At 51.9% G+C, this 13565-nt stretch overlaps 1 protein-coding gene across 2 annotated transcripts; it reads left to right on the top strand.

Moving 5' to 3' along the window:
• Window positions 1-3427: 3427 nt before the first annotated feature.
• C2CD2L (C2CD2 like) lies at window positions 3428-12911 on the top strand. Of its 2 annotated transcripts, XM_019716333.2 has the most exons (15): window positions 3428-3618; window positions 3868-4596; window positions 6619-6714; window positions 7088-7207; window positions 7375-7485; window positions 7587-7703; window positions 7793-7904; window positions 8046-8154; window positions 8824-8888; window positions 8978-9105; window positions 9196-9370; window positions 10090-10191; window positions 10330-10466; window positions 10554-10839; window positions 11830-12911. In XM_019716333.2, the coding sequence occupies exons 2-15, from the start codon at window positions 4243-4245 to the stop codon at window positions 12039-12041; spliced, it is 2124 nt and encodes a 707-aa protein (XP_019571892.1). In that variant the 5' UTR covers window positions 3428-3618; window positions 3868-4242; the 3' UTR covers window positions 12042-12911. The 2 variants fall into 2 exon arrangements, with proteins under 2 accessions (XP_019571892.1, XP_019571893.1); XM_019716334.2 differs by lacking the exon at window positions 3428-3618 and having other exon boundaries at window positions 4097-4596; window positions 10333-10466.
• The last annotated feature ends 654 nt before the right edge of the window (window positions 12912-13565 follow it).

Below are 13565 nucleotides of genomic sequence, written 5' to 3'. Positions count from 1 at the left end.
AAAAGCCTCTCCAACTCCGTGTTTTTCTTGTCCTTCATCCTGGTTCTTTTCCTTAATCATTCCACCTACCTTCTGCCCTCGCAGTAGCAGTTAGTTGTCGGGCAACCCCGCGGGGCACCTCATTAATGAAGGGGTTGGGAGTGCCTTCAGGTCTTGGAATTAACCCGGTACTTGACTTTCCTTGGTCCCGGATCACTGCTTTGTGCCAGACTCCCAAACCGAGGATGCGAGGATGAGGCGTTGGAAAAAGCTAAGGAAGCAGGAGAACCAGACCCACACGTGGACTCCTGGGAGACTGAGTAACTCCCAATCCCGTCTCTTCCTCCAGGTTACTGTGCCTTTTACTTGGCACCTGTTTCCTTGCTGCAAATAACAGTTCACCAGAATCTTCATTCTCTTTAATTCACCCACAGGCTCTTAGATGGTAAGTGATTTCCATTCTTCAGAGAGGAAATCACCAGGGAGTTCTGAAGATGGACTCAATTATCCTGGCACTTGGTCCACTCTTTCGAATATGACTTGCTGTAGGAGTGAGGGTCAGATTGACTCTTTTTAGGCCAAAGATGGTCCCTCCTGTCTCTCAAAACCAGGTGTGAAATGTCTCTTCTACTTGAAGGCCACTCTAAAAATGGAAAACCATATATGTATAAAATATACTTTAAGAAGTAATCCCAGTAATTTACTTGATAGTATTCCACCAAGTTTTCAGTACTTATCCCACTGGTATTGTTTTTCTGTGTGCGTGCACGCATGTGTGCATCTGTCCCTCTTAGACTGGAAACTCCCTAGAGGCAAGTGTTTTTTGTTCCACAGGGTGTCCCCATGGGACTAAGGATACACAGATATCTGTATACAAAGTATCATCATACTTAATGAGTCTAGGTCTGAAAGAGGTACAGGGTAATAGAAGCACATGGAGAGAGCAATTAATTGTGACCAAGGGAAGTGATAGGACCTTGAGGAAAAGTAGCATCACCAAAGATTTCAGTAAGTGACAAGTGTGGAAAGGGCCTTCCAAACAGGGAAAGTGAGATGCCAGGAGCAGGTGGAAAGGAGGAGCTTATGGGAGCCCCAGAGGAGTCAGCATTCAGTTATCTGGTTGATCAGGAGCAGGCGGAGACTCCTTGGAGGTCTGAGAGACAGTTTGTATCTATTTCCTTTTTTAGTAGGAGGCCAATCCTAATAAATATTCCTTCCCAGCCTCACATTGGGAACCTTGGTCTCTTTCTTTTCCAAAGATCATTATCTCTACCCTGCAACCTCTACTAGAAGAGGGTAGGGGGACTTGTTCAAAGACAGTACACTAGAGATTCATTATCCAATATACATGTTACCATCAGAACATAGTTACTTGGATACTTGTCATATAATCTGAATATTTTTGTTCCCAAGATAGTAACCGCCCAGTTGATTATCAGACTAATCAGGAGAAAGAAACAAACACATGACTTGACCACACTTGAAGTTTTGTGCCTTTTGTGGTAAAAGTTCAAAGCATTCGCCTGAAAGCTGAAGCTCATTCTAGGACTCACAGATCAAGTGAGTTGTCAGTGGCTTTGGCTGGTTTCTTGGGCTGAGCAATGTCTGAGATACAAGCCTCGAGCCTCTTATTAGGAAGCCCTGAGTATCTCCCAGTGAGCAAGGCCAATCTACTATTAAATCTGATTGCCTGACAAAGCCTGTCCCAAAAAATGTTTCACAGCGCCTGAAAAGTCCACGAGACAGCTTTGGATGATCTGGGGGCTATGGCACTTGCAGGACCAGATCTGTGGCTCTTTCCAGGCAGCTGAGTTACTCTTTTTCCTTTTCCCCTTTGTCTCTCCCCTATCAGTTTACCAAAAACTGTTAGCTGAAAGCAAGCCTCAGATCTCCCATTCTACTGGGAAGACATGAGTGAGTTTTCAAAAGTTGGAAACAAAATAGAAATTTTTAGTGTTTACATGAATATTAGAATATTTTCTGTTAGACTTCTAAAAATTACAAAGAATTTGCTAATACCTGCTATGTGAATGGGAAACTCTTAAGTATTGTGGGGACACAAAGTAATATAAATGCAGTTGTTGCCCTTAAGAAATCTACTTCAGCATATTAGAACACCTTGTTTGAATATGAGGAAAGAGGGACGAGTAAGACATGGTCCCCACTCTTAAGCAGTTTCCTGGTGAATGGGAAAAGCAGACATATAAACAACCAACCAGACTGTAAGGCAGAATGAAATAAGTACTACAGGTCTAAGCAACAAGTAAGAGTGGGAGGACCAACTAGGGAGACTCATGGAAGACAGAATTGTGAAGCAGTATCTGGCAGCAGAGGCCCAACTGCTCTGTGGAATTGAGGAAGTAAATCTAAGAACACAGAGATCTGAGACCCCTGGGAGGTCGGAGGGTTCCTGAAGAACGGTTCTTGGGGGGAGAAGGTCTTCACAGTGAAACTTTGCGTCTGGACAACTTCCTGTGGAATGTGCTCCCCTAGCTCTAGCTGCTTGCTCTGCCTACTGACCGCTTCCTTCTGCCCCTAGGTTCTGGCCCTTAGTTCTCTCCTCCCTACATTTCATGTCTCCTCCCCCTCAACATTAGAAACGTACACTCTAGAAGTCTTCCATTGTTTTTAGAGACCAGTGATGATGCATGGGCCAGGCCACAGCAAGGTTACCCTCCCCCCTGCCTCCTGCCATCATTCCTTACAGTGAAATCCAGGGATGCCTCCCGCTTCCCCACCACCCACCACCTCCTCTGGCTTGGGCACCTTGAAGTTGATCTGCCAGGTTCTGCCTAGCTCTGCAACTCTACACTTTAAAGGGCATTGCTTACTCCCGGGTATTCATTCCTCAGACTACCTACTGGATTTGGGAGAGAGAAATCTAACACCTTCCCTGTTTACCTTTCTAAGGAAGACACTGTGTGCCAAAGACCTTGCCATATGTATGTGGAGAAGAAGAACTTCTTGGGGAATGGAGATTCCTTTGAATCCTTTTGTAGGATTTTCCTTCCCCTGCCTCCAGAAAGCAATGACAATAGGGATGCAATCCACTCTCTTAAACTTAAGAAAAGGTGTACGGTATAGCATCAGTTTTTGGGTGCTTGTTGGGATATTACAAGAGATACTTGGATGGCAGGGTCCTCTGGCTGAATCTATTGGTAGTCCAGTGCTGCACTGCTATCTCCCTCCTCATTACCACTCCCTCTACACAGACTACATAAGCAGGAGCTGTTACTATGGCAATATATTATTTTTAAAAACAGAAGCAGTCCCAAGCTTGGGAAATGTCTCCAGAACAAACCCACACCATCAAGGAGACTAATAGGGTGTTCTGGTGTCCTAGTTCCAAGGGGAAGGGTGGTGGGAGGCGTAGAGGGGGTTAATATTCCATGTTTTGTTCTCAACCTCTATCAGGTTCAGGTTCTGCTCTCTGGTCAGTATCAGCTGTACCTCTGCCGGGCATTTATATCTAGGAGGGTCTAACTTCGACCAGGAAATGAGAACCAAGAAGCTGTTGAGCCTAGGGGTGTTGGGAGAAGGGGCAATGCTGTCCACAGGGGTCGCCTCCTTCTTAACCTCACAGGCGTCCGAATTATAGAAATCTAAGGAGCATAGGGAAAAGCAGAGGCAGCATCTCAGGTGAGTGAAGTTACTCCGGCGGTGAGCTCGGGAAGGGGGAGTAACCCCTATTCCAGGATGGGCTGGGTGGTCAAAGATCCCGCCTATTTTCAACCTCAAACCTCCTCGGTTCCCGCCTAGTCCTCCCTTGTTCCTCCAGCGCTGGAGCGCGGGGCTCCCCAAACCCCGCCCGGCGCGGGTCTGGCTCCTTTAAGGGCGGGTGGGGGTGGGGCGCCGGCGGTGTTGTCAGTGTCAGCTCTGCGCACGCAGCCCTCCCAGCTCCGTTGCCGGCCAGCGAGCCCCAGCGTTTCTGCAGACTAGTCCCCGCCCGGGTCCGGCGGGGCCCGCGCCGTGGGTGGGAGGAGTCCGGCGCTGGCCGGCCGCTAACCTGTTGGGGCTGCGGGACCAACCCAGGAGCGACGCGGACCACCGAGAGAGGCACCCGGCGTTGCGATCCCCAGGACTGCCTCTTACGATCTGTGGAACCCACTAGTCCCGAGCAACCAGCCCCGGAAAGACCCCAAACCCGCGCGCCCAGCCCCGGGGGAGCCCTCCCCCGCCCCTCGGCCCACCGGGCCATGCTCCCCCGGGGCAGCGGCTGAGCCCTAGCCGAGAGTGGGACTGGGACCAGAGCCCGCGCGGAGCATGGATCTGGGCTGGGGGCAGTGGGACGTGGGCTGGGCGGCCCTGCTGATCCTTTTCGCCGCCTCGCTGCTCACGGTGTTCGGCTGGCTGCTGCAGTATGCCCGGGGCTTGTGGCTGGTGCGGGCCCGCGGGTCCCGGGTTCCGAGACCCGCCTTAGCTGCCGAGCCCGCGGGCTCCCTGCGGGAGCTGGGCGTGTGGCGCTCGCTGCTGCGGCTGCGGGCTACTCGGGCCGCCGCCCCGGAGGAGCCAGGCATTCGGGGCCTCCTAGCGTCACTCTTTGCCTTCAAGTCTTTTCGGGAGAACTGGCAGCGGGCTTGGGTCCGAGCGCTCAACGAGCAGGCCTGCAGGGACGGGGTGAGTTGGACAGAAGCACATAGGTGGTCCCTTCAACCCAACCTTTCCTTTGGGGGGGCGGAAAACTGTTCATACAAGGAAGGCCGAATGGGGGTTGGGATCAACTGGGAATCCCATGGCTTCTCTTCTTTTCCCAGATCAGAGGAAAGGGTGCAGGGGAGGCTGGAGGTTGTAGAAATCCAGCTGTGTCCCAAATTCGCTATTCTTGTGGTCAAAGTACTCTCTAGCTCCAAACCCGAGCACAAGTTGCTGTTCTCATAGCAACGCTAATCCCTGGGCCTGAGGGCACTTCCGCCTATCCTGTGTTCTGGCTGTGTTGGGGGGGTGTGTGTGTGTGTGTGTGGGGAACGGAGAAGGGAGACAGGTGCCCTGTGGAAGGAATTTGCCTGGTCCTCCTGCCACCACACCTAGTTAACATTTCCTGTCCAAAATCCCTGGTGTAATCAGGCAGATACCCAAGGAGCATGAATTATGTCCCACCCTCACCCCTCAGTAATTTCCCTGCTACAGTCTAACACATTCTCTATGCTCATCTGCAGTGTATGTGTCCAGAGAAAGGTGTTCAGGTGAAGAGCATATTGACAATCCATGCCTTTCCCAGTAGATGAGCCTGGAGCTGTCCCTTAAGGGTCAGTCACAAACCAGCCCAGCCTACTTCCTCCCATTGCACCACGGGTGGGCATCTGGCCTCCCAGGAAGTGGAGCAGGAAGCACGGTCTTAAGATTGAGAGGTGGGGTGTGAGGTAAAGGCCTTCCTTTCATATGGGACCCCCTCCCATCCTGGCTCAGTAATCTCTCCATGCCCTCACATCCATTAGGCTTTGCTCAGAGGGTTCTCCATTTCCAGCCATCAGTTGTGTGAGAGCTTTACTAGCTCCCCACATGTCCGGAAACAGAAATGGCCACACAAGAAATTGCTCTGTCTCCTGTGCCCAACAGAAAGCCAGATGGCATCTGTCAGTCTACACCTCGAACTCACCCCTCTACCCAGCTCTCCCTGTACTATGTCCCTGGGTCAGGAGTGACTCCCTAGGGCAGCTGACTCAGCTGGACATTGGCCTCCCTTGCAGGTGGTGGGGAGATTAGGGTTCCAAGCATCCATTTCCCCATCTTCCTGTGTCTGGCCTTCTAATAAGACAACTGCAGGAACAGAGAAATTGGCTTCTCCTGGTTTGCCCTGCAAATGAGCCCTGTGGATTTGTTTCCTCCCGTCCCAAGACCCAAGGAATGGCTGCCAGCTCAGTCTGTGCCCCTTCCTCAGTTCATCTCATTTTGTTTCCTGGATCGTGCTGCAGTAGGTTGCTTCCACTGCTGTGGAAGAATTAGGAAGCTCTTTCAAGACCTAAGCTAAGCAGCTTTCTGCTCCCTAATACCACCCTGCTGTCTGCCTTGAGGAATTAGCCAGGTCTCTCTGGACCTTGAGCCCTTCAAGTTTACTTTTCTTTCCACTCTGGTAAAGTTCCCCAAGGCCATGCTGAGCTGTCTTCATTTCCAAGAATATGGCTCGAGTCATATTCTTGTACCTCTGCATCCTATTTATCTGGAGGATGACGGCTTAGCCTTGTTTCTCCAGCACTTGTCTTGAATAAGTGGCCGTACTGCTTTCACCCTTATTTCAGTCATGTCTCTCTCTGCCCAGCTATTATATATAGGTGGCAACCAACACCTTTATTATCTTTTTCTGTGCATCTCTCTTTGGGGGTAGGGTGGGGATGAAGATGAAGGCAGGGAGAGAAAAGGGAGGCTTCTGGTATTGCAGGAGGAATCTAGGGTTTTCAGCTCAAGGTAATCTGGTCTCTGAGATGGTCTAGCTTGCCAGTTCTCCCTAGCAGTTGCAGGCCCCTTGAGAGGCGGGGTTCAAGGAGAACACTTCCTGTCCTAAAGCCCTGAACCGGGGGAGGGGCCAGAAGCCAGCCTGCATTTGAGCCCTCAGCAGTGCCAGGGTCCAGCCAGCAACTGAGCAGGCCAGCCCTGCGGGGACAGCTCCAGAGGCCTGATCCTATGTCCACATTACTCCCTTAGAGCTCCATCCAAATCGCCATTGAGGAGGTGCCCCAACGCCTACTCAGAGCCAGCATTAGTCATGTGACCTGCATAAACCAATCAGAGCACACCATGGTAAGGATCTGCCGGGCACTGCCTTCTTTAGGGTCTGAGGGGGATGATCTTAAAAGTTCTTTTTAGTCCAAGGGTTCTTAACCTGAAGTCTATGAATGCCTTAGGGATTCAAGGATTGACCTCAGGAGGTATGAGAATCCCACTAAAGTTACATGCAAAATAATAGTATGCGTACCTGCATTTTCCTGGAGAGAGGAATCTTTGATTTTTATCTGATTCTTTTAATGGGCTTGTGACCCCAAAAAGGTGAACTCTCAAGGAAAACTGAAGCGGGGAGGGGTCTGCTGACCCATTACAGAGCCGGGCAAAGCAGGATTGAGCACCCGTCCTCCATGCCTGACACTCCTTGTCTCCAATGCCTTGCCTGTCTCAGGTGCTGCATTGCCAGCTCTCTGCTGAGGAGGTGATGTTCCCAGTTTCTGTGACCCAGCAGTCCCCCGCTGCTGTCTCCATGGAGACCTACCACATCACACTGACACTGCCACCGACACAGGTAGAAGGGAGTGTGGGAAATGGAGTTGGGCAGGGGGCGGTTCAATTGCCTCAGCCTTTTCAGTTTGGTTCCTCTCTGGGATGGTTTTGGGAAGGGAGGATCCTGGAGAGTGGGAGTAGCCAGAGGAGTGGGGCAAGACAACCCAATCCCTTTATCCCTGTCCCCAGTTGGAAGTCAACCTGGAGGAAATCCCTGATGAGGGGCTGCTCGTATCCTGGGCCTTCAGTGATCGCCCAGATCTCAGCCTGACAGTGCTTCCGAAGCTGCAGGCCAGAGAGGTATGGGAGCAGGGCTGGGGCTGGGGGAAAGAGGCAGAACAGGGAGGGGAAGGCAGAGCTGGGGGTCCCACCTCTTTGTTCTCCTCTTCTCCTCCCTGCAGAGAAGTGAGGAGCAAGTAGAGCTCTCCACGGTTGAGGAACTGATCAGAGATACCATAGTCAGCACCCAGCCGGCCATGATGATCAACCTCAGGGCTTGTTCTGCCCCTGAAGGCCTGGTGAGGAGGCACTCAAAATAAATAGTTTACAGGTATACTGTCCCCAGGGTACTTTGTCGGAGTAGTCACTCTTTACCTCCTGCTTTTAGGTACCCAGTGAGAAGCCACCTATGGTGCCCCAGGCCCAGCCAGCTATCCCCAGACCTACCCGGTTATTCCTACGGCAGCTTCGGGCATCACACCTGGGAATTGAGCTGGAAGGTGAGAGCTAGAAGTGACTGGGGGACTGCCAGGGCTATGGCTGCAGGTGCTCCCTGCCCCTCTGCCAAGGGTAGGGCCTCTCTATTCCGCAGTGGCTTCCCGTCTGTATCTGAACATCCTCTAATTTCTGTTTCCTCACAGGCACTGGGGACCTTAGCTGTGTAGTTGAACTTGACAACCCCATGCAACAGAAGTGGACCAAGCCCACGAGGGCTGGTCCTGAGGTGGAGTGGACTGAGGATCTGGCACTGTAAGGAGTGACTCCCCTGCCGCCACCCCTGCTCCCATGGTCAGACTGAGAATCACCCCCATCCAGCATAGCCCTGGCATGAACCAGCTCTGTTTTCAGTAAACCTTGGTGGGAGCCCCTATTGTATGCCTGACCCCAGCCTAGGTCCTGGGGATACAGACATCAACAAGATACATACCCCACCCCTGAACTGATATTAGGCTTGAGGCAGAGACAGATGTATATAAAGAAGATGGGTGCGCTTAGGTGGGGGAGCTTAATTCCTGTAGGAGAATGAGGATCAGAGTAGGCTTCATGGAGAAGGTGACATTTAAACTACACCTTAAAGAATGTGATTTTAACAAAGAGTGAGAGTAAGGTGTTCTTGGCAGAGGGAACAGCTTGAGCAAAGGAAAGAGGGTGGTTTGACAGAGAAAGAGAGTGGGAAGGCAGGGTGGGGCAGAACCAGGGAGGATTTGAATGCCCAGCTGAGAACTATGGTCTCCACTCAAGCTGTGTCCTCTTCTCTTGGGAAGAGAAAGTATTTGAAGGGCAGGAATTAATCTGATTGGAATACTTGTATCATGTTGTTTATGTATATCTCTGTCTGCCTCTGGCCTATGATCAGCTCAAGGGTGGATTCCATTTGCTAACCTTCCCACTCCCTGCTCTTCCTCCCCTTGGCCACAGGGATCTGGGCCCCCAGAGCCGGGAGCTGGCCCTCAAAGTGCTGAGGAGCAGCGGCTATGGAGACAGTGAGTATGGGACAGAAAGGAGCATTTCTGGGTGGGCGCTGAGTAGAGCCTGGTCATGGGTCTGGCTCACAATGCTACCCTTTCCCCAGCTGAACTCCTGGGCCAGGCCACACTGCCCGTGGGCTCCCCTTCCAGACCGCTGTCCCGAAGACAGGTGTGCCCACTCACCCCTGGACCAGGGCAAGCTCTGGGACCCGCAGCCACCATGGCAGTGGAGGTGAGAAGCTGACCCCTGGCGGAAGTTGGGAGGAGACAAGGGAGGGCAGTCTTTGAGGCCCAGCCTCTTTGCTCTTTCACCCCTCGACAGCTTCAGTATGAGGAGGGCTCCCCCCAGAACCTGGGCACTCCCACTCTCTCCACTCCACGCCCCAGCATCACACCTACCAAGAAGATTGAGCTAGACCGGACCATCATGCCTGATGGCACCATTGTCACCACGGTTACCACTGTCCAGTCCCGGCCCCGTGTGGATGGCAAATTAGGTAAAGAGGAGGAGCCTGAGAGCCCAGCTCTAGCCCGGGGCCCCGGACTACAGATCCATGGCAGGACAGGGAAAGGGCAAGGAAAGCCCTAATTCCAGCTCACCCTGGTTTCCTGCCACATCTTCCTAATTATATTTGTCTCTCGCAGACTTTCCCTTACATCCCTCCATTTCCTGAACTATTCCCCTTCCTCTTCAATCCTGGATCTACCAACCCCTCACATGGGACTCTTACACTTCCACCTCCCCAAGTTCCCTCTGTCTTTTCACAGGTCTCTTCTCCTGCCTTTCCCCAGCCCCAACTGCCTAATTGTTCCTCCCTCTGCCCTCAACCTTCCAGCACCCTGTGGGATCCTCCAATACACCAAGTGGCCTCCATGGTATTTCTCCCACTCCCAGCGGCCCTCCATGACATTTCTTCTATCTCTAGAGGTCCCATGGAATTCTCCCTACCCTCAGTGGACCCTGAGCCATCTCTGTACCTCTCAGTATTTTCATGGCATCTCCCCACACCCTCAGGGCCCCATGGCACTTTCCCACATCCCGTTGGTTCCTGTGGTCTCTTTTTGTCCCCCTGGCATCTTCGTAATCACCCCTGTGATTAATCTCTCTTAGTCACCCCTGCCCTCTGAGTTACCAAAGTCTGTATCACAACAAAGATAGGGTATGGGGGCCATTCTAAAGCACCTCCCAGCTCACTTACCCTCCCCCACCCACCAGAGTCCCCCTCCCGCTCCCCGTCCAAGGTGGAGGTGACCGAGAAGACAACAACTGTGCTGAGTGAGAGCAATGGCCCCAGCAGTACCTCCCACAGCAGCAGCCGTGAGTGGGGAACTGGGAAGTATGAATGTTGGTTGTCACCGGGCCCCAGAGTCAAAAACCACTTTGGGTGGGGCACAGGAGTTCAGGTCCAAGGAGGAGCTGAGGAGGAGTCAGGTTGTTCGCCCTTTGTACCCCCAGCAGGGGACAGCCACCTTTCCAACGGCTTGGACCCTGTAGCAGAGACAGCAATTCGCCAGCTGACTGAGCCCAGTGGGCGGGCAGCCAAGAAGACACCCACCAAGCGTAGCACTCTTATCATCTCTGGTGTTTCCAAGGTAACAGGACTCTGGGGAGAGGACCTGGGATAAGAAGAAAGCCCTAATGGGTCATTCCTGCCCATTAAAACTTGTCCCTCCTGCCAGGTGCCCATTGCTCAGGACGAGTTGGCACTGTCCTTGGGCTATGCGGCATCTCTGGAAGCCTCAATGCAGGATGATGCAGGGAGCAGCGGAGGTCCTTGTTCGCCTCTCTCAGACCCACCAGCCATGTCCCCAGGACCCCTAGAGGCCCTTTCCAGTCCCACAAGTGTCCAGGAAGCAGATGAGACAACACGTTCAGACATTTCTGAAAGGCCATCTGTGGATGATGTTGAGTCGGAAACAGGATCTACTGGTGCCCTAGAGACCCGCAGCCTCAAGGATCACAAAGGTGGGGAGATATTGGCAGATTCCCCCCTTCTTTTATACCCAGTATCATGACCTTTGTCCTACTGGACCCTTAGGGACATGGGAACCTTGAGGCAATTTGCCTTCTCCTTCCTCTCCTAAGGGATCGCCAGAGTTCCCAGCCTGTTTCAGCCAAGCTGGAGCAGAGAGGCGGAACTTGATACTTTGGATCCTGTGGCATCACTTACCACCTTTTTTCTTTCTTCCTGGGCCTAAGTGTACATCTTCCTTCCCTTGTTCTTCTTTTTTCTTTCTTTCTTCCCTTTCATTCTGTTCTCTCTCCGTCATGAGTATAAGAAATCCTACCCTGGGCTAACCCTAGGAGTGTCCCTCTTGCAGTGACACAGTCCGCGGATAGCTATGGTGCTTTTTTTTAACTTCTAAGGATGAAGGGCTTACTCAAAAGCATCTTCATCCCTCTGACAATAAGTCTGTCAACTGAATGTATTTGACTATGATTTAAGCCTTCATCATGTCTTGGGATATTGAGATTCCTAAGGCCAAAGCTTGCTGTGTAAGCACCTTCCTCATTATGTTGGTCTGAATTTACCTTTTTGAAGTTTTGCAGATGTACCGCTTCCTGCTCACATCCTGGAATTTGGTCAACAAGTCAGTGTCAACTCAACTTGGTTCCTTCATGATTTTATAGGCTTTTAGGAACACCTCTGCTCAGCCTTTAAATAGGCCCAGTTTTCAGTCTGTCTTCACATAGTAGCCAGCCCCATGACATTGCTCCTCAGGGCCAGTACTTAGGAATACACACAGAATCCCATGAACACCACCATTTTTTCCTCAAGAAGGATAAAGGGCATGTTTTGTCTCTGCTTTCTTTCCGAAGGAAGGCTGGTTTCTAGGCCAAGGGCCTGGTTCTGTTCCGAATCTTCTGCCCCTCCATGCTTGGTCTTTTCTCTGCTCCCCACCTCACCCCCATTGTGCCCCTTTCTCTGTCTCAGCCTCCTCTCTTTCCCCACAGTGAGTTTCCTGCGCAGTGGCACTAAGCTCATCTTCCGCCGGAGACCTCGACAGAAGGAAGCTGGTCTGAGCCAATCACACGATGACCTCTCCAACACGATGGCCACACCTAGTGTCCGAAAGAAGGCTGGCAGTTTTTCTCGCCGCCTTATTAAGCGCTTTTCCTTCAAATCCAAACCCAAGGCCAATGGCAACCCCAGCCCCCAGCTCTGAGGGCCCTTCTCACCTCTTGAGCTAGGAGAGGGCAGGAGTGCTCTTAGCCCATTCCCCACATCCCATTCCATTCCCCTTCCTGGATTCCCAACAGCCTGGGCCTGGGAAGCCCTCTGAGTTCCAAGAAGCCCTGTCTACCCTGGGCTGTGGGGCCAGTTGGAAGAGTGCTTGCAATGGGAAGCATGTGAGAGGTGAGCACCCATTGCTGAGGACATAGAAGAGGGAGTGCATGGCTGGAAGTAAGAGGAGGATTCTGTCCTGGCCTGTGTGGCCATTCCTCAGAACCATTTGCCTGTTGTTGACACTGGCCCCTCAGAGGAGTCCAGGGTGCTTAGCTCCTCAGCTGATCCTTCTTCCCTTATTTATTCTCTTTTCTATTTATATATGTTGTCCAGGACCCTCAGTGAACAGATGATAGAGGCCATCTCTCCAAGGTAACCCTTCTTTTCTGTCTCAGGAGGGTAGGCAATTCCCTTTGGGATGGGGCTCCCATACCTCCCACAGGTCCCCACTCTGACCAGCACCAGTGTCTGCCTCTGAGGACATTGGCAACTCATAGAAAGTTGGACTGGTGCCCGGGATGGGGGGCAGGTACTCCCCACCTCCCTGCCTCCCCTTCTGCTCCTCATCCCTCCTTCCCCTTTATTACCTTTTTTGTACTTGATGCCTTCTCCATGAGCAGTGGCTCTGTTGGAAGGAGGGATCCGGGAGCCTGGTGGGAAGCCTTCCTGGACAGATGGCTTTATTTAAAAATTGTGTGACGATGGAGCAAGAGCAGGGCTGCACCTCTGTATGTCGGGAGATGATGATGTCCATTGCTGTGTGATGGCTTGGAATTTAATTTATTAAAGTCAAATTGGAGTTTATAAACTGGACAACTGGTTATCCTTTGAAAGGCAAAGGGGCAGTGAGGCTGTGGTGTTGATGGAGTAGGAGAATCAGACACAGGGCCCAGATAGTGAGGTGGCATAGGCAACACACATACTGGGTCTGCTAAGAAGTTCCTGCAAGGAGGAAGGGACATGTCGAAAGAGGATGGGAGAACAAAAGTCTTTGAAGGGTGAGTTATGACAAATAAAGTCAATCAGAAAAAAAAGTAAATTGGCTAGTACAGGCATCTTCATTCCCCTTTTTTTTTTGGGGGGGGGGACGGCAAGGGGAACGGGACTTTATTGGGGAACAGTGTGTACTTCCATGACTTTTTCCAAGTCAAGTTGTTGTCCTTTCAATCTGAGTTGTGGAGGGCGCAGCTCAGCTCCAGGTCCAGTTGCCGTTATTAGTTGCCGTTATTAGTTGCTGTTATTAGTTGCAGGGGGCGCAGCCCACCATCCCTTGAGGGAGTTGAGGAGTTGAACCGACAACCTTGAGGTTGAGAGCCCATGCTCCAACCTACTGAGCCACGTGGCCACCTGGGAGCTGAATGGCAGCTCATTGACTTCCTTCTAGTTGTGGAGGGCACAGCTTGCTGGCCCATGTTGGAATCGAACTGACAGCCCCATTGCTCGTGCTCTAACCAACTGAACC

This window comes from Rhinolophus sinicus, linkage group LG06, assembly GCF_036562045.2.
Source record: "Rhinolophus sinicus isolate RSC01 linkage group LG06, ASM3656204v1, whole genome shotgun sequence".
Lineage (NCBI taxonomy): Eukaryota > Metazoa > Chordata > Mammalia > Chiroptera > Rhinolophidae > Rhinolophus > Rhinolophus sinicus.
The sequence above is the reverse complement of the archived record's forward strand: the minus strand, read 5'-3'. Positions and strand labels throughout refer to the sequence as shown.

What these genes read in the sequence shown, in the direction of transcription:
- C2CD2L (XM_019716333.2), top strand. Translation starts at nt 4,243, where the DNA reads ATGGATCTGGGCTGGGGGCAGTGGGACGTGGGCTGGGCGGCCCTGCTG. An exon ending in TGGACTGAGGATCTGGCACT is followed by an intron (nt 8,155 to 8,823) that starts GTAAGGAGTGAC and finishes CCTTGGCCACAG; the next exon opens with GGATCTGGGCCCCCAGAGCC. An exon ending in GAGCAGCGGCTATGGAGACA is followed by an intron (nt 8,889 to 8,977) that starts GTGAGTATGGGA and finishes CCCTTTCCCCAG; the next exon opens with CTGAACTCCTGGGCCAGGCC.